Below are 21,105 nucleotides of genomic sequence, written 5' to 3' on the forward strand. Positions count from 1 at the left end.
ACTGGAAATGCTTTACCTTTCTGTTTTCTTGATAAGCACAGCCCTGAAGATTTGTTCCTGGGGAGTTTTCTCTTTTTCATCAGTTGGTTGCACGAAAGGGTGGACAGCAGCCAAGACAAAGCCCTGCTGGTACAATTCTTGCAGCTGAGCTGGAAGATCATGCAAGGAGGAGAGCTTGATTGCAGACGATCCTGGCAGCTCAGCTGGAAACAAAAAAAAAAAAAAAAATTGATCAATAATCCTACACCAGACTACCGTGGTTTTTTTAAAATCCAAGCTCTTCAGACTGAAGCAAGGTTCACACTGATCAACAACATTAACCCAAAACCTGACCTTTCCTGAGCCCCATTTTGAATTTCATCTTTTAAGCAGACTGTCTTGGCAAAAGGACTTGTATCACACAATAGACTGGTGCAATAAACAAGAAGTCATTAAAAATGCCAAATTCACTACATAGTCTGGCAGAGATGAAGGGGAGGATTTAATAAAATAAGGCAGCCAGTTAAAAGATATTCTAAGTTTTAGCAGCAGTCATACTAATGCAAGTTGAGGAGAGCAAGCCAAGAGTCAAAAAAAATTCAAACAAGAGAAAGGCAACAGTCAATGAAGGCAGAATATGTCAAATTCAAGAGCAACAAACAGAAGCATCCACCTACACAAAAGCTGTATTATCAGACTAAGAGATCATTGATGCAAAATGCTGTTCATATTAAGTATCTGCCACTATGTCTAAAGAGTACTCTTTAGGTATATTGTTAACAAGAATGCTAAGAGCAATGCATACCCATAGTGATGAGAGACTTTTCAGAATAGACACTAAATCTTATACCTCAGGGTTTAGGCAAACCTATACATATTAGAGATGAGATGAGGATGAGACCTAGTGTATTAAAATAATCCTTCCCCAATCTGCTTACTGTGGGGTTTTATGCCTCCCTGTGAAACACACAATGCTGACTCCTGTCAGACTCTTGACATAGACACAGATGTTGCAGTCAGTACAGCAATTCCCTATATTTACTTGGAGTCTTGGAGGCTTCAGAAAAAAATCCCATAAATCACCTAAATCACCTAAAGTAACCTTCCATTCTCTTTATTTCTCCATCAGTAATTCTTCATATGTTTTTCATATCTTATGTGAAAAGACATCTTTCTTTTATGACCTTTGCCTTTTCATTTCCATCTCTCTTGGGGAATATTTTTTATTTCATCCTTAACCGTGCTGGGGCATACAGGGTGTTGAGCTGATGTTTTCCCCTCCCACTGAAACCAATAGGGAGGAGATGTTGCAAGAAACATGACTGAGGTTCCCAGCATCTTACAGGCCTATGTTAAAAAAAACCAAAACCAAAAACAAAACCACCACTGGAGAACAGTGAAAGATGCCAGCTATGCAAAATAAGGCTTCATTCTACTGCTTTTTTCATCAAACTGTGTGGCTACCCTTTATGAATAATGAAAGAGGTTATCAAAAAGCTAATAAATATTCAAAACCAATAATACAGAGGAATAATTTAAATCATAATAGAATAGCTGTGTTTCGTATGCTTTTTCTTTGTATAAGATCATGTTCCAGGAGAGGATAATGGAACTTTATGACCAAGAACTGTAAGATGAAGAATCTTTATTATTTTTACAAATAAAATGAGAAATGCAAGTAATGTGTACAGTGACAGACAATAGGGCTCTACCTTCTATAACAGCATACAAATCACGTGAGAGTCATAAAAAGTGATGGCACAATGAATAATGCATTATAAATAATAAAACTGACTGTTACTTATTGGACCTTACTGGGGATGAAAACAGGACAACCCAGATGTTTGAACTTTTTTCCTCAAAGACACCAAATTTTTTCTACTATGCAGCAAAGAATTGAATTAATTTATAAATGAGGGGGTTATTTGAATACAATGGAATGACTAAACACTACTCAGGTAATAGTGCTGCAGTTCTTAACAATCATCTGTGGAAAATGATGCTTGTCTTGCATATGAACCTAGTATCTGGATCCTCCTGAGGTTGCCTTGGTAAAACTAGTGAAAAGCCTTGTGATTAAATGGGAGAGTGATTGCTTCCTCTTAAAAGCTGAACACAGGGGAAAGCATGAAAACGGATGTAATGGGAGCCTGGGGACAATTAAGAAAGATAATAGAAAATAGAGCTGCAAGGGATCATCCAGCTAGTCCATCCTACTACCTAGAGGCAGAATCGGTTCTAGTTTAGCTATTTCTCAGTTTTTCTTGTCTATTTTTAAAGACCTTTACTAATGGAAAGTCCACAAGCCCTGTAAGTCATGTTTCAACACTTCTCTATTCTTAGTGTTGAAACCATTTATCCAAGCACCTGGTCTACATTTGCCTCTCTGCAATTCAAGGTTGCTGCTTCCTCAGTACAATATGGGCTTTCTGCATCAGCCTTTTACAATCCTTAATACCTGTCACACCTTCTTTACATTTACATAAACTCAGTCCTTTCAATGTTTCCCATTCCCTTGTAATTTTCTAGACTTTTTTAAAGAAATCTCCTGATTCTGTTCAGTTGGTTCACATCTTTCTTCAAGTATCGTATCTAAGCCTCACCACAGTGATCCAAGCACAAGCCTCATTACTTCTATGTAGAATAAAAAAGCTCTTTCACACTTACTAAACGTGCCATGTCAGGTTACATCATTTAGTGAAAAAAATTAAATTCTTTTCCCCACAACTAACAGTGGCCAAATGTCCCGGCCTTTATGAATTTTAGGGTTTTTTCTTCAGCTTTAAAGGACCATTCTGGATTCTGACCTCCATAATACAAACACCACTTCTCAGATTGGCAAACCCCAACAAATACTCTCTTCAGTCTGTGGCTGGAATGGTTAATGAAAATGGTGAATTTTAACAGGACAGATCTGTTTTAAGTCTTACAGTTAAGACATCTTTACCATTTGATGCTAAACTACTGCTAATTTCTCCTTGGATTAGGAATCTTTCAAAAAGAATAGTTCCTGTTACAGGAAATGATGCCCTCAAGGTCTACATGAGTTTCCTTGATCTAGAGATCTGTGCTGTGCATTCTTGTTACTCTCCCACAGACAAATGGGTTTGTGTAATGCAGATTCCTCCCCAGAAAACCCCACTATCCATCATCCTCTAGATATAAGTAAGATATTTGTTAAGCTAATGATCATCCACTTCTCTGCAAAAGTAGGTTGATAAAGGACAACACACTTTCCTGAAGAGTTTCATTCATCCTTCAATAGTCTTCAAACTTAAATAGTAAGATTTCAATTACTTCTTCATCTAATTCCTCCAAGGTTCTTACCTGTATGCTCAATCTACTTGAAAAAAACGAATTTATTAAACCTTATTAAACCAGTGGTTGATCTAGTCTTTCCTTACTTTACTTTAGAAAATTGCTAGCATTTTCAGAAAACCTTATTCAAGTTCCAGTAAAATCCACTAACACTTTTGGTTTAGTTGTTACAGCTCTCATCATGCCACTTGTGAAAGAAAAACAAAAACCAAAATTGTGTACAAGAATGACTTTGAGTAAGGTAAAAGAGCAAATTTAAAAACCTTGTAACAACTCCCATGCTTTTTACAAGTCTTTATTTTAACAAAAGATAAAAGCTGAATTCTTTTAGCAGCTCCCATGTTGCTCCTGAAATGCTGTTAGCTTGTGGTTTTATATTTTCTCCATGTTTCCTTAACTTTTTTGTTGCACTTCACAACCTGACTTCAAAAAATACCTTTGTTTATTCTGCCTACATCTAGATGGGTGTGTAAGAAACTTGTACATGACAGATGCTGTGTTTTTCAATTTTGCTAAGGCTGAAAGTGGAAATAGATGTGCTGGCTGCTTCTGGAACCGATTACCAGGCAAATTAGTTTGTTGCCTGACTGATAATTGAAGCTGAAAACACTTCCAGCAATGCTCAGATAAATACAGAAAAGTACAGCTTACAGATCCTTCACCAAGAAATGAAAGGTTGTGTTACATAACTGATATCCATAAGGTGACTTTCCTGGGTCTAGGGACTTGGGCATTCTTTGCTGCTAATGGAAAAAACTGACCAAACCCTCACACTGTCCCCATTTTGCCATAGAAAAATCAATAAAAGGATTGAGCTGACATAGAAATCTAGAAGTTGAGCCATGTATATTTGAAAGGAGTCATCTGCAGCTCCAAAAAGCAATTTATGGGAAGGTGATGGCGTCTGTCACAAGGGTCCTGAGGGACAGAGACCAGGATGAGAAACAGAGCTGGGGAGGCAGGTATTGAGGAGAATAGGTTGCTCCTGGGTTATGAAGCTCCTCTTTCCCTCCCAGTGGATCATTCAGGGTTGCTGCCACAGAGTTCAAACAGCCACTGACCAGCTTCAAACTAAAGCATTTCAGATGACCTCAGATGAGATGCTATAGCCCAACACTTTCAAATAAGAAAGGTTTATGCTTTACAAAGTAAAGCATGGATTCACCAACTAGCCCATGCTGAATAATGACAATCATCAACTACAGTACATCTTTATGTAATATACACTTAACAGAATCAGATGCTTTTAACTGTTCTGTATGACAAGCAGCAGTTTTTCCTTCCTGGCAGTTACATTTATGACAAAGCTAAAACAAACTTCACTGTTTTTTTCATTTCTTTCTATTTGAATGATAGATCAGCTCCAGGAAAAAATAAAATGTTAAATGCCAAAATGGCATTTATTTAATTTCCCTTAGTAAAATGGCCAAATTCAGGGTCAAATGTTGGTCTTAGTTTCTTGGCGCTTATCCTTAACACTTTATTTAAAAGGACAAGCATACAGATCTACTCTAAATTTCTATTATTCTGTGTTAGATGTTTACTTAGCTTGCTTACTCCAACAAAACAAATTAAGTGTTGGGATTTTCTGGTCTTCATTTTCTAACACATTTTCCTGATTAAGCTTTTATGCTCTCATTCCAGTCACAGCCGTTAAAGACTGATGGAGTCCATTAATGACAACTCACTTCACACATGAAAATGCTCCACAAAAATACTGGATTTCTTTTACATAGTTTCTGTTCACTTTTAAAGTTTTAATGTTCATATGCATTTTCAAAGTAATGCCCTTTATTTTATTATGAAAAATAAATAAGCCTTTTTCCTTTGCATTACAACATTCAACCATCAAATTGGTGTGTACATAGACTGTACACAGTCTCTTTACTGGATACAGAAGAAAGCACTTTGCACCACTACATGCCCAAAATGTGATGTATAAAGGACTATGGAACAAACAAATATAGATAAATAAATAAATAAGACTGGCAAACTCAACAGACCCACACTATTAAGTGATGCAGCAACTCAGTTCCCTGGCAGCTGCAAGCATAATGCTCCTATAAATCAGAAGAGACCTTTAAAGGTCACCCAGTCCAACTTGCAATGAGGAGGGACATGTTTCCAGGGATGGGGCATCAACCATCACCTCTTTAGGCAACCTGTGCCACTGTTTTACTACCTATATTATAAAAAATTTCTTCCTTATAACCAATCTAGATCTTCCCTCTTTCAGTTTGAAACCATTATCCCATGTCCTACTGCTACAGGCTTTGCTAACAGGTTTGTCCCTGTCTTTCTTACAAGGCCTCTCTAAGTAATGAAAGGCCAAAACAAGGTCTCAACCCCCACTCTCTCAGCCTTTCCTCACAGAAGATGTGGTCCACTCTTCTCATCATTTTTGTGGCCATCCCCTAGACTGGCCCCAAGTCCAGGTCCTTCTTATGTTGGGGCCCCCAGAATGGGACACAGTACCCCAGGTGGGGTCTCACCAGAGCAAAGCTGAGGGGCAGAACCACCTCTTTCAACCTCTTGGCCACACTGCTTTTGGTGCAGAGCAGGATACAGTTGGCTTTCTGGGCTGTGAGGACTCAGTGCCAGCTCACACACAGCTTTTCATCAACCCAAGTCCTCTGCAGAGCTGCTCTCAATCTTGTCATCCCCCATCTTCTGCTGGTATTGGAAGCCACCCTGACTCAAATGCAGGACTTAGCCTTGTTGAACCTCATTAGGTTCATATGGGCCCACTTCTTGAGCTTGTCCAGGTCTCTCTGGGCTAGCATCCCTTCCCTCAGGCATGTAAACTGTATCACTCAGCTTGGTGTCATCTATGCTTGCTGAGGGTACACTTGATCACACTATGTCATTTGATCAGACCTAACACATCATCAGCCTCAAAACCTCCAAGAAATATAGTCTTACTCTTCCTTTTCAAAGAAGAACGATGAGGTTGTTCCAAAGTCCACGGCTGTTCCTGGGAGCTTTTCCATTTGACGCATCCAGAGCCAGTGAGCTACAGGGTCACTCCTGCTCCTCCTTGTACCTCCTTCTTTCCAGCACTGCAAATGTTTCAGGTGAAGCCACAGCTGCTCCAGGTGACTCACTCTTTGCATTTCACCCACGGGAGAGCTCAGGGCTTTTGAAGCTCTCCTCAGAAGACAGAGGAGGCCAAAATGATGACCACAAGGGACCACCACAGCACAGCCATCCCTCTCCTCACTGTGGACTCAAAGGTGGGTGTTTCCACTGAGTAGGTCTCCTTTTAGCCTGTGAGCTAAAAAGGAGCATTCAGACATGTTACACACTTAGTCACTCCTACTCACTACTTCCACACGGTTCCCTAGCCAGCATTAAGTGTTTTGCTGCTGTCCTTCTAAAGCACCCAAAACTCCTTCCTGCACTCTGCAGACCACGTAGGAGACCACCTGAAACAATCTGGAAAGTGGCCAGCTTGCATCTATGGCTTAAAAGATCTAGCTATGAGCACGTAGATTAAAACAAGGTACAAGCATACTTGTAAAACAAGGTACTGTGGTCAAATGGTAATAAAGTCATTACCCAACACAATCCACTGATGTCCTGCAGGGCTTTATAATAGATCTGGCTATTTACCTCCTGCCTTTAGTGACCACCTCATGGAAAACAACATTAGCTCACTCTGCTGTGCCTCACACAACCCACCAAGATGGTTGTAATTGCATGTCTGCAGGAAACTAAATAGAAACAAATGGAGACAATAATGTGGCAAGAGAAAAATATCATGGAGCACATCCATAAGCAGACGCATAAATCTGGCCCCAGCCCACAAAATTTCCCATGCTTTCACACAGGGCACTCTCCAAGCATGTTTAAGATTGTTTATAACAGTCTTGATCATTTTGTAGAATGTCAAAGCAAGCACACTTACTCCATTTAGTATAAGGATTGCTGTTCCTTAATTCAATATTAATTCCTTTCCAGCAACTTTAATTTAATTTAAATAAATCAAATCTACAGCAGACTAAGTACTACAAGAGCAAAACATTGTCTTTGCTAGGACCAGTAAAAAAAAATAATTAGAAAGTTTACCGTCAGAAGATGCAGTTTCACCTACATTAAAATATTTCATAAGAGCATGTCAAAAGTAACAAAGATTTTGTGTTGGACAATGTCCAGAAGTTTAAATAAAAGTATTGTATTAATGTCTTACATGTCAGAAGTGGTTGAACAGGCACATTTTTCCAGTGGTTCTGTGAATTTCCACTCTACTGGGAATTTTGGAATTACCTTGTATTACTGAACTGTATTTTCTTATTGAAAGGTACAATTGCAGTGACAGAAGGTGCAGACTCAAAGCAATTGGATACACAAACCCGTGCTGCTCCAAGCCACTTGTTTCTGCAAGCTGAATACTGATGGCTAAATGAGTGTCCATCCTGCTAGGTGTCTTTTTGATTTGCTGAAACCCTCAGGTTTATCTGTGCAGGCCCTGAGGGCTGAACGGTGCAACAGCTTCTTGCAGAGAGGTGGGTGACCAAAATTCACTCAAAGAAAGGTGCAGTGTAAAAATCTACTGTGAAGTGTTCACTTTCGTCTACCAATTCAGCACAGACTTGAAAAGATCCCATCTCTAAACTATAAATAAGAAGGTTTTCAAGAAACTTTTCACTGACTTATTTATCACTTGGTTTGGAAGAGCTGTCAGAATCCAGATAATCATCCTTTCCCACCATTAAGGGTTGGTAAAACAAATTCATTACTCTAGAGAGCAGAAAGCAAACTGTTCGTTGAATATTATCAAAATGCTTCTTGACTGACTCAAAACACTGAAGAACTCTTTTGCACAGCACAAATTGCACAGCAAAATGATGCAGTCATGTTACTTTCAACTATTCTTTCTTCATTCAACCCACAAATAGTTTCTTGTTAAGGACGAAAACCCATCAGAGAATCAGAGACTTCCAATGAAAATAAAGGTAAACCCACTAATAATGTAACTAAAAGAATGCAAACCAGTAAGCAGATTTCTGGTAAGTTCTGTGAAGGATTCCAAGTAATTGTTTCTTAACAAAATCTACCAAAGAAATGCTAAAGCAGTGACTCACCTAGCTGGAAATATATGGTGCTTCTGACATTATTGCACAGCTTCAATTATCTAAAATGTACCAATGCTAGAAATTAATGAGTTAAAAGATGCAAGATTTTGGAGTAATAAATATAGAAGCTGTACTATAGACTCTTTTCCTTTCTAATAGAGCTGTAGCTTCCAAGAGGTGTATATAGAGATACCTTATTTTTGAATGGAAGGCAAGACAGTCTGAATGCTTCACTGTTCAGGCCACCAACAGAGGCAAGACACTGGGTGTTAATGTATCACATTGCTTTTTTGTTATGTTAATAACATTCTTAGTAGTTTTTCTCTTCAAGGCAAATATAATAAATATCCTCATTGAAGAAAGTAAGAATGAACATGCAAGAGAAACCTGGACTTTAAAGTACAGATGACTGTTCAATAATCTCCTAGTGTTTACTTTTAGTGGAAATGTAATAATGGTACTTAGAAATATTCAGAAGCAAAGCACTGTATCTTAAGAAAGTAACGGGGGGGAGGAGACACAGAAAGACTGTGAAAGGTCATATAAACCCTTTGAAAGTATGTATGTATATAAGTCTGTGTATATAGATTTGGGTATATATGTGTATGCATACTGATGTGCACACACAGACGTACACCAACTTTTTTTTTTTTTCCTTTAGGAAATAATAGATATGTGCATTAGTCAAATTAAGAAAGTACTAAGATAACTCACAGATAAAATGAGATCAGACAACTTCATCTAATAAACTATGTTGTCTAATCTCATTGAATCTTTGATATCTTTATTGTTTTCCAAAGTTTCATTTTTGTACCTTGCAAACATGACAAAAGCATCACAGGAACTGGGTACGTTTGCAACAACCAGGATGTGAGCATACATGGGATGGTTTCATTTTTGGTGCTTCAGAAGAAAAAGAAATACCAATGCTATCACTTCCACTAAATGAAAAAAAGAGCCACCAACCAGGAGTTCAATTACCTAAACAAACTGACAAGCACTTGTTAAATGATTCACAGCTTACATATATTGGCTTGTGGGCAGATTAATGCAAAATGGGGCAAAACTACTAAACACAAGAAGGCCTAATGATTGTGCAAAAAGCAAAATAAAAGATTTAACTGTTCACAAAAAAAAACCCAACCTATTATTCTGTATTTGTGCAACTCTTTGAAATTATATTTGCTTAATTGTCTCTCCCTCCTGCTTGGTTCTACTTCCTAAAAAGAAGCAAGCATAAGACAGAGACAACAAACGTAGATAATCTACACTGCACAAATCCAAGAGAACTCCAACTATGTCTAACCAAAAAGTATTCAAGGTTGCAATATTTTATTCATGCAGATTTGTTATTTGTATAAGCTCCAAAAGGCAAGTATTACATTGAATAACAGATATGAGAAGGTGTTAATTCTGACCTACAGGAAGGGCCAGCATGTTAATTCACATCTATTTCCAGCTCCCCAAAAAACCACTGGTTCCCTGCTCTACAGCTTTTGGACATCAAGTTAATCTCCTGATGGCAATACTTCAGCTGCCAAAGTCCAACACTGAATGCCATTCATATTAACAGCTTAAGAAGCAGTGATACAGAACTTCCTATGACTTCCTTCCACAATTGGTGCAGCAAGTTATGCCCTCTCACTCAGCAAGTAGCCAGTAATCAAAGCACTTCAAAAGGGAGGGAAGGAAATGCTACCAAAGGGATAAAACAAAAGTAAAACTTACTGAAGGGATCTTCTGGTATCTTAGAAGTTGGTGGCATCATAAAATTTGGAGGGCTGTTGCACCTTTATTGCTTTGACTGCTCTCTATCAGTGTGCTTGTCACTTTTCTTAGCAGCAATACTAATGAACACTGGTGAGCTTCACAGTTAATGCTGTAGCCTACAGAATCTTCTCATTCTCTCCCTCTCATACTTTTTGATACGTCTTTTCTTGCTGGCCTAACCCCCTCTTTTTCCCTTTCCTATCATCCTCTCTCTTTTATGCTTCATTTTGATGTTCTTTCCATATTTCTGGCAAGTTTTGATTTCATATTTTAGAACGGCAGGATATAACAAAGAAGTAACACTGGATTCTTTGAAAATTCTACAATAAGCAAACTTGGACTGCAGTAAAAGAAGCATAAAAAGCATAGATAATACCCTCAGAAGAGTACAAAAAATTCCCTACTCTAATAAGATCCAAATTATGCAGAATTTATTAATTTTATGGTGTATTTTGCTAGATGAGAAAAACCTCCTCTGAAATGGAATTTGTGGCATTTTAAAGCTTTACAAATCACTATATCCTTTTGTCAATAAAATGCTGCATGTGCTGACTCTTCAAGGAATTCAAAAGCAGAAAGGTTCCTACATCGATCAAACCAAATGAAAACCTTGAGATTACTCTTTTTATTCTTAATCAAGCACAGATGAACAAAGTATCGTGCATGTATTATATTAGGAAATTTTTCCATATTCACGAGATAATTAATAACTACACATCTGACTGGATCCTTTTTTTCAAATAGAAAATTGACAAGAGGTTTTCAAAATATTCAAAGAAAACAGAGAAAGAAGTTAAAAGTCATAGCTGTGGTTGAATACACGCACTGTGATCTGATGCCTGCTTTTCATGATACACTGAAAATTGTGATTAAAATCAAAGACGTGGCATAACTCAGGCAAACAAGAAGATAAAACTGCCATTAAGGTATTACAATAAAGTGTTGTGGTTATTTTTTTTTCCCCAGCGTACAATACAACTGCTGCATAACATAAGTACATGCCAGGAGAAAGAACTAGAAATTAGAGATATTATTTAAAATTTTGCATTTTATAAATTCAGCCATTAGAACAAAGTTCTAAATTCAGTGACATATCCAATAACCTGCAGAAGGAAGGTTTGCATTTATCAAGATAGCTCTTATTCCCCAAGCCAACCTGTGCTGAGAACTGATAGTCTCCAGGGAAACCAAAATCCTCTTGGCAGGTCATGTCTGCATATATTTTACACATTACACTTTGCATTATACATACAGAAAAGGACAAATAGATTTATAAATGCTTGAAGGCTTTATTCAAATGTTATCTGCTAGTTTCTGTTTCTTTTCATTTTAAATTTCTAGTATTTCACATGCATTTTCCCCTTCTGTTGCATTGTGTTTTCAGCCTTTCTTTTAAAATTTTATTTAGAATTACCATGTGCCAAGTTTGATTTTTTTTTAAAGCTAGAAATGAATTTTTCCAATCCTATCACTAAAGTCCATATATTACCCTACTTCAGATGCCCTCATTTCTTGACTTCACCAACCAATAACTTTCCTTTTCTTCAAAAGGCAGTGGTACATAATTAATATTTTAAGTAATAAGTACTGTATAATAGTGACTTTCATATTTTTATCTTTTTTCTGGCTTGAAATATTTTATATTTTAGATAGAGAGAAGGCATTTCCAAATTATACATGTTTCTCATTTGGAAGATAACATAATGTGTAACTTCTCAGTGTTGTTTTGGTGCTCCTTTAAATCAAATTCCTCAGTTTGGGAAATCCTGTAATTTTTCAGAAATGTCTATTAAACTATTTTCATCTTTACTGGCAAAACTAAATAAATCTTAAAGCAGCCAAAAATGTAACATGCATTGTATAACTAAGCAAGCAGCATTACTTGAAGGTATATTCTCAATTAGATTTTGTCCCCAGGTTTAGTTATGTTTGAAAAGGAAGTTGAGTAAGAGAATGTTACATGATGAAATCCAATATAAACAGGAGATATTTAGGGCAGGTAAACCAAAATCAGAGAAAAGGGAGATATAATACATTTGAATTTTTTTTTAAAACATATTACCCTGTAGTGATTCTAAGAGAAACACTTCTGTGGGCACCCATACAAGACCCAGAACACACAACAGCTGCTAGATTATAAACAGAAATAAAACTGATCCATCTAACTCCACTGAACTTTCCAAGAAAACTCCAGATTTTAAAAAGGAATAAAAAGAAAACTGGATACATCTTTGCTTGAATTTGTTAGGTCTGCCTGGGGAACTGCAATGAAAAAACAAATGCAAAACATTCTTCAGAAAGTATTTGCCATTCCTCTCAGCTCTCCTGCCCCATGCTGCTATTTTCTGTTCAGCTGTACTGATAACAGAAATACATTCTCATCACCACAAACTGTAAGAATATCTCTGTTAGGGTATGGGAATTTCATCACAAGAGTTTGTGTCTGTACATAACCAAGATTTAAATTTTACTGTCACAGAAGACCTCAGGTCACCCTAACAAGATCTGCTCTCAGTGCCACTGTTGAGCTGTACTTGGAGATCTCAGCTAAGCCTCAGCACCGAAGGGGGCAATTCAGCTGCAAACAAAGCTTTTCTGATATTCGCAGCTAAACTGAAGGCCTGAAGATCTTTCCATCCAAATCCTTACCGTTTAAAACTGTCACAGGAAACCCTCCCTCCAATGACAAACTTAACATGTGAAGCTTTGCATGGGAATGCATGAAAATACAGGGTGGCAGTAATCCCTATCAAGCAATTTCCCCAATGGTTCTTAAGTAATTTCACATGCCCAAGAGCCACATATTAGCACATCTCTGGTATTAAGAATGACCACATAAACTAAAACTAATTCTGGAAGATACAAAGCTAGTACTAAATGGATCAGTTGCTTTGCAACAGATTAGACAACTGTGTCCTTTAGAAATGTAGTGTGGGAGAATCACAGCTATGCTAAAGAGCAACCTGCTTTACAGTTAGTAAGTTACAGATCTGCTGACTCAGTTGGCACACAGAGGTGGCACCGTAAAGATCTGATTAAAATCAGTACTAGATAAAACACTTTTTGCTGATTTTTTTCTTATCTGTATTTACACATAGAGCGTATTATCAAAATTCCTACTAAAATTTTTTCCCATTAGCGTAGCTCATGAAGAGTGATTCCCACTGGTGAGGCTTTTGGTCTCCAACCTCACTGCTGACACAGTCTCAAATTTCCCTTCTACTCTTTCTTTCCCACTCTTTAGGTTCCTCAAGCCAATGAGTAAGAGGGATTATGTGGTTATGCTGGAGTGACGCATTGCCTTGCTGTCCAGCAAACCCTCACCCAGTGTGCATGGCTTGGTTCTGCTCATTTTCTCTGATCAGGACAGGTCTCTACCCTCTACCCGACTGCCAGCTTCTTCCACAAAATCAGGAGCAATCTAATTGTGTTTAAAAATATCTAGCAAATTGCTTTGAAATTGTGTAGTTATAATTATTTACATACACTGGACAGACAGACTGAGCCTTTCAGAAAACGCTGTTTCCCTAGGAAATTGGTTCAGAAACAAAACAAAACCCTCCATCATGCTGCCCTCCTAAAAAACAAAAAAACATCTTTCCAAAAATACAGACCTAAAAAGAGAACCCTGCACAAGGTTATTATGGGATATTGCCTCCTGTAACACCTCTAATGGTATATTTAATAGCAATAAGACTTTCACAGAATATTGAAAACTACTAGCAAGCAATAGTTCACCACTGGCACCTAAAAGAAGTATGTCACTGCCAAACACACCACATCACTTCAACTTGGCAAGAACGCTTGATAGAAAGCCAAAGAGTAGTGGAAAAGGCTGCTAAAAGTTAACAAAGCACTTCCCAAAAGTACTGTTTTGTTTTTTTAAGCAAGTCTGCTAGAGCATGGGTGATGAATTAACTAAAGAAAGAAGTTTTTCTTGGCAAAATCCCCTGCTTTTTCTGCTTAGAGCAAATTTTCCTGTCATTCTCCAACATTTGAACTCCTACTCCCTTGTTTCAGAAAAATGTGGCTAGTTTCTGTTTTCAAGTGAAGAATTCCCACACAGTAATGATAGCATGCAAATCTATTGTTTAATATGGGTCATGGGAAAATGGCCACAAATTCAAGCATCATTAGAATGGAACGACCAAAGCCAAACTATAGTATTTTTTATTTCTTTTGCAATAAAATAGTTGTTGCTGCAATAATTTTGTTTGCAAAGAGTAGCAGAGTATTTATTCAAATGTTTATGAGAGGGTATAATTTTACCTTTATTTCTCAGAATAGTTCTGTCAGAAAAAGTGTTGCATCTAAAACACTTACTGGATATGAAAATGCTAGAAGCAGAGACACCTTACCTTCAAAGATGCCAAAGAATGAGTTAATAAAGTTATTATAATCTAATCCCAAAGTACTAAGTATATGCAATAAAGATGTAACAGATGTTCTGTCCAACAGGGACAGAATTCTTTCATGGTATGAAGGTGGTAATTAAAAAGCATTATGCAGACAATCTTAAGATATTAGACTTTCCATACCCTCTGGATAGATTCCCTTTTGGGTTAGTGACACCAAAAAATTCATTTCATAAACACACATTCTTACTGGTTAAATAGTAAAATACAGAAGCAAATAAACAGGTTAATTTCTTGTTCTCTTTGCAAGGAACAGAAAATAAAAGTTGTCTGTCTCACGGTGTTGTACAAGGAAACATATTCACAGCCAGCATACAACAACAGAAGTGTTGACTATTCTTGTCAGCCACTGCTATCACAGGCAATACCTCAGAAGCAAACCTGTGACAGCGTGCAAAGCACAGTGCATCTGTGCCTTGGCTCATATTGTTCTCTCACTCTTCCTAAAAATGCTACACAAAGAAAGGTCACAAGCAGCAGCACGTGGCTCTGACTTCTAATCATACAACAGCCCATGTTCAAGACACTTTCACTTCTCTCCATTCCCCAGTGTATTCTGCAAAATAAGTAATTATTTCTAAGTCATTATAGGTCAAGAATGGTCACATCTGCTACTGGCCAATAATAGAGTATCACTGATAAAACAGCCTGAGTTTTCACCAATGGTTCTGGAAGGGTTCCCTGGAAATATCTGTTGATGAAGAGACCAATTTTTCCTCAAAATTTACTATAATAAAAAAACCTAAACAAACAACAAAGCCTACAAGTACTGTAAGAGTGCAGCTTGAAACAAAGTCTTACAATTATAAAGTATTTTATTCAGTGAACACGTGGTGAATAGCAATTAAAATAATCCCACAGAACACGTACAATTTTATCTATTTGATGATTTGAAAGGCTTCATCAAGGCATTAAACCCAGCTGGAAAAATCGGGTAGAAGATGGACTGCAGAGACAGATGCTGCATCTGAGCTGAGCTTTCCCAAGTAAATAAACAACCATACCAAACCAAAACAAAAAAGCAATTCTGACACAGTTCCAAACTTCATGAGACAATAACTTAACAAAAGACCATTTATTCTGCCATTCTCTTTTTGTTCTTTTGTTTTGTGATTTGAGATAAAAGTAGATGCTAATTTTTTTTGCTTAGTGATAATCTATACAGTAATTGCTAGTGAACTAGCCCATGCAATTTGGCACTATTTGTCAATTCTTATATCACTTGTTATTAAGAAATTCAGGAAACAATTGTTCAAATAAAAGAGCCCTAATAGAGGGCTTAGCAAGCAAAGAACTACAGTAGTAGACTGCTGTTTATTTATATTTCACCAGTAACCACGTCTTGGCTTATCTCTAACTTTCTCAAAATTCCCTATGTTTATTTGTAAATCTCATATCTCATTCTCTTTCAGATTTAAGGCCTTTTATCAGTTCATCTGGAAATACATGGCATCTTTAGGACTTCTCACATCCTTGATGTCTTTAATTTTTTATGTGTCACATAGTGCACAAAAGCTTCTGTACTCTCAGACTAGATGAACTCTTTCAACTGATGAATGTTTAAGAGAGACAGGTAATATTTTTGCAGTTCTGAACTCACCTGATGACTGTCAAGCTTGACTTTCGTGTGTTGATCAAGAGCTGCTGCTCACAGCAAAAGCTTAATGAGATTCTCTTTTCCTTGGAAGGACTGTTTCTTTCAAGAAGAATCTGTAGCTAATCACTGCAAGTCTCAAGTTGAGAGAATGATCATAGGGGGGAAGGAAGAAAGGAAGGAAGATGAGAGTTCTTTACAATTTCAACTAAGCAGAGCTCCATTTATATGAAATAAACAGGGTTTGCAAAAAACAATTCACTGGAAAGACTTAAACTTGCAGTTCCTGTGCAAGACTTTATGGCAACGTATGGGTTGCTACTACCAGTAAGAGCTTCATCACATAGCTGCAGCCACTGAGTAAGCATCAGGACTCAGCTTAAACTTCTCATATGCCACCTCACGTCTGGGAAACCCCTCAACACTGCTGCTGATCCTAAGTTTATCACATAGCACAGTATCAACTCATTTGCAAAAGCATGACTGCACACAAACTGAGACTTTGTTGGGTGTGCAAACTAAAACACAGAAAGCAAACTGCAATTTCATGCAGCAGTTATGTCACCTGCACTCACCTTTAATGTGATGTGTCTTAGGAAGAGTGTGTCCACCACGCTGAGGGAGGTTATCCTCCCCCTCACCTGGAATACTGTGTCCTGTTCTGGGCTCCCCAGTTCAAGAAGGACAGGGAACTACTGGAGACAGTCCAGCACAGTGCCAGTAAGATGATTAGGGACTGGAGCATCTGCCCTGTGAGGAAAGGCTAAGAGAGCTTGGGTTGTTCAGCTTAGAGAAAAGGAGGCTGAGAGGGGGATCTCATCAGTGTTTATAAATATCTAAAGGGGAGGTGTCAGGAGGATGGGGCCAGACACTTCTTTGTGGTCTTCAGTGACAGAACAAGGGGTAATGGTCATGAACTGCCACACAAGAGACTGAACCTGAATATGAGAAAATATTTCTTTATCCCGAGGGTAACACAGCACTGGAACAACCTGCTCAGGGAGCTTGTGGAGTCTCCATCCTTGGAGACATTCAAAACTCACCTGGATATGTTCCTGTGTAATCTGCTCTAAGAGATTCTGCTCTAGAAGATCCTGCTCTAGCAGGGGGTTTGGACTAGATGATCTCCAGAGGCACCTTCCAACCTCTACCATTCTGTAGGATATCACATATTAGTATGACTGCAATAAAACCATAGAATCCCAGAACTGCAGAATGGCTTGGCTTGGAAGGAACTTTAAAGACCATCTAATTCCAGTCCCACCTGCCATGGGCAGGAACATGTCCTATTAGACCAGATTGCTCAAAGCACCATCCAACCTGGCCTTGAACACTGCCAGGGATGGAGCATCCACAACCTCCCTGGGCAACCTGTTCCAGTGTCTCACCACACTCACAAAGAAGAATTTATTCCTAATGTCAAACCTAGATCTACCTTTTTCCAGTTTAAAACCATTAGCTCTTGCCCTGTCACTACACACCCTCATAAACAGTCTCTCCCCAGCTTTCTTGTAGGCCCCTTCAGGTACTGGAAGGTTGCTATAAGGTCTCCCAGAGCCTTCTCTTCTCCAGGCTGAACAACCCCAGCTCTTCATAGGAGAGGTGCTCCAGCCCTCCAAAAATCTTCATGGTTCTTCTCTGGACTCACTCTGAGAGCTCCATATCCTTCTTCTGGTGAGGGCTCCAGAACTGGATACAATGCTCCAGGTGGGGTCTCCCAAGAGCTGAGGCAGAGAATCACCTCTCTTGACCTGCTGGCCACATTTATTTTGATGGCACCAAGTCATTGAGACTTGTGCTTAGTATTTAAGAGATAGGCCAAAAATATATAACACATGCCAGCATTTTGTCAAGATGCCCAAAGGAGCTAACTTGGGAACTGGAAGCAAGACCAGCACACTGCTCAGCAAATACTAATAAGTTCTTGTCCTCCACATGAGCAATGAACAGTTTTCCAAACTGCCCCATCATTTGAGGAGAAAGCCACAATCTGGAGGCCTGGATCAGTCTTCCTCATCAGCTTTGTAACATGTCACGGCTGTAAGACAGTGATGTTCATAGAGTATTTCACCAAGAAATTACATTGAAGAGTTCTGAAATTCCTGCAGACTGACCATGAACCAACAAACAGGTGTCAGGAACAGCTGGAACGCAACACTAAACTGCAACCTGATGTGAGAAGGCACATCACACCAGGCCCAACTGGAGATGCTTGCTTGGCAGTACATTTACCTCTTGTGCAGACAGAACAAGCCACCTACCCCCTGCACACACACACACACACACACACACACAGGCACTGAAAAACAAAACAGAAACAATATTCTCATGTAGATACTGCACTAACATGAACATAGGATTAATGCCTCTATATGAAATCAGGATAAAGAAAATGCAGGTCTGGAATTTGCACACAAAATCTAGGCAAATGTTTCAAGAAGACTAATCTGAAGAATAGTTAACACTTGAGACATAATAATTAAGGTTTGGAAACTACATTATTTTGCCGAGTACAAAATTCATAACCTTAATTTAAATTGCAGTCACAATTATGCTTGTTGCTAAAGCAACAATTTTATCTATTTACAGAACTGGGCAAAGAAAATGAGAAATCCTGCAGTTTCTATGTACAATAGGCACGATAGATTTAAACTATTTAAGTGTTGTTAGGTAATTCTTCAGACAAAATTTAAATTGAATGTTGCTCTTTCCTAGAAATAATAGCATTTTATGGTTTAAACTAACCTTTCCGTGCTTGGTAATGAAATAAATTTAACACACTCGGGGGAGGTTTTCTATGCCACTTTCCGATATAAATAAATAAAATAAAATAATAAAATTTTTTTTTGAGTTGCCATGAAAGACCCAGAGGGCATCTGAACCCAAGACGACATGTCTGCCTGTGCACAATACCATGGGTTTTACTCAAGCAGAACTGATAGTAAATCTTGTCAGAATGACAGCCACAGTCCCTGCTGGGCTTCACTGACACCAAAAAGGCACACCTCTGGCAATGGAAGGCTCCCAAACAGTGAAAACTCATGCAGTGCCATGTCTTCTCTTCCTACTTAACAAGTCAAATGGTATCTGCTCCTGTGAAGCCCCTTCCCTGTCCAAACAGAGGGGAACACAGCAGCTAACATCATAACAATACCACAATACCCGATGTTTGGGGTCTCCACGCCCATGATCTACAGCAGGAGTGGTCCAGGCCAGGGTGTTTGTACCTCTCTGGAAGACATGCCAGCAAGTGGCAGAGGCCACCAGTGCAGAGACCTTCCCTTCAACACTCATGAAAAGTCACTTGGTCATACCGCCAGCAGCAGCAACATGATCCCTGCTTCTGGAACTCATCCCAGCTGCGTGCCTGACCCTCTGCAGACAGGGTGCATACCTATCATGTTCTCCTTATGACTGTAGGTGCAGTGCCAGATGTGCAATCTGCTGTTCAGTTTTTGCTCCTGTTAGTCCTCTGGACATGCTGGCCCACTGGGGAGTGTTTCTGGCATAGGCCACATCAACATCCCATCAAACTTTCCCCCTTTCTCTGTCCCCACTCCAGAAGTTACAGATCCCACTTTCCCTCTTTGCTTTTCACATCCGTATAAAAACCTTTGGGTCATGCTGGTCTTCTCTGAGAATAAAGCTGGCAAAGGCACTGCTTGAACTTTTTTGATTATCCATTGCTGTTTAGCTGTAGCTGTACCTTCCACTCCACTTTTTCAGCAGAAAAGCCTAAAGAGCACACATTTCTCTGGGGTGCAGCTATTTTCTGGAAAAGCTATGGCAGGGAGCCTGGGCTAGGGATGTTATAACTTATCACAAGACTGACAGACATCTTGATTTTTGTGGGAAAGAGTGTGGAGGCACTTTCTAGGATTGAAAGATTCTGGCTATGAAGACCCTTCAGAGCTTCATATGAGTTGACATGTCAGAAGAGTGTTGACAACCTATCAAGCAGCTGACAGGGCACAGTCCTGCTCAGAACAGGGTCCTTTAGCCAAAAGCCTAGAACGGGACTGGCAGGCCATTTCCCTTGAAAGCTGAAAGGAAAGCAGGGAAGGAACAGATGCCTCCCAGGCAGAGATGCATGTTTCTGTCTTGAGCACAGGGGAGAGCTGATCCCCATACTGCAGAACTAAACCAGCTTGTACTTCCCCCCCCCCCCCCCCCGCTTCCTTGTCCTTAAAAAGTCTCTCCTCTCCAAGCAAGCACAGCAGCAGAACAGACTTCATAACTTTTCCCATGGTCAGTTCTCCCTCCTTTGTCACTTCTCAGAAGAGCATTCTTCTGAGATCTGAATTCTCCCTCGCCCCTCCTTTTTCCTGGATGCTGCACTGCTGCTCCTTGTCAGCTAACAATTAACAAACAATTCAGTTCTGAGTCTCTTATGTTTCCTGAGGGCCACAGAGCCAGCAACCAAAGGCAACAGGAAGAAAAAGTCAAAATGGGCACCGAGAATCATGGAAGAGACAAAAATTAAATATACCCACCTTAAAGGGATAAATGGCCAAATGCCACCAGGAAAAGAGTGGATCTCCTCACTTCTATACATTCAGCTTGGCAGTGCTTGGAAGATGTCACTGCAGACCTTGATTGTGACCTTGTCCACTGCAAATTTACCCTCCCCACCCCAAACTACTTAGCTACTGAACCAGTAGGTCCTGCAATCATGGGACTCCACACAGCAACAGCCACCCCTGTAACAGGAGGTTTGGATTTCCACAACTGCATCCAGTGATGCAAATTCACAGCAGCAGCAGCTTGTAACAACAGAAAGTTCTGATTCACCACATCATCCTCAGTGCAGAGAGGTAACCACTAGCCCTACTAGTCCACCTGGTGCCTCAACACCCACAGTACCCTTCCGTGCATGTAGGTCAGAGCACACAGAAGAGTGAAAACTCAAGAAAGTTAAGCACAGTCCATGTCTTCCTCCTAAGACAAAGGAGGG

The 21,105-nt window shown here is 39.2% G+C and overlaps 1 protein-coding gene across 2 annotated transcripts in view; it reads right to left on the minus strand.

Moving 5' to 3' along the window:
* Nucleotides 1-21,105, minus strand: part of RFTN1 (raftlin, lipid raft linker 1) — a 98,035-nt gene that overhangs the window by 55,160 nt on the left and 21,770 nt on the right. For both annotated transcript variants that reach the window (XM_030446392.1, XM_030446393.1), the window contains one exon: nucleotides 17-203. In XM_030446392.1, the coding sequence (XP_030302252.1) occupies nucleotides 17-203 (187 nt within the window). The remainder of the gene's footprint in view (nucleotides 1-16; nucleotides 204-21,105) is intronic.

The sequence above is a fragment of the Calypte anna genome, chromosome 2 (assembly GCF_003957555.1).
Source record: "Calypte anna isolate BGI_N300 chromosome 2, bCalAnn1_v1.p, whole genome shotgun sequence".
Classification (NCBI taxonomy): Eukaryota; Metazoa; Chordata; class Aves; order Apodiformes; family Trochilidae; genus Calypte; species Calypte anna.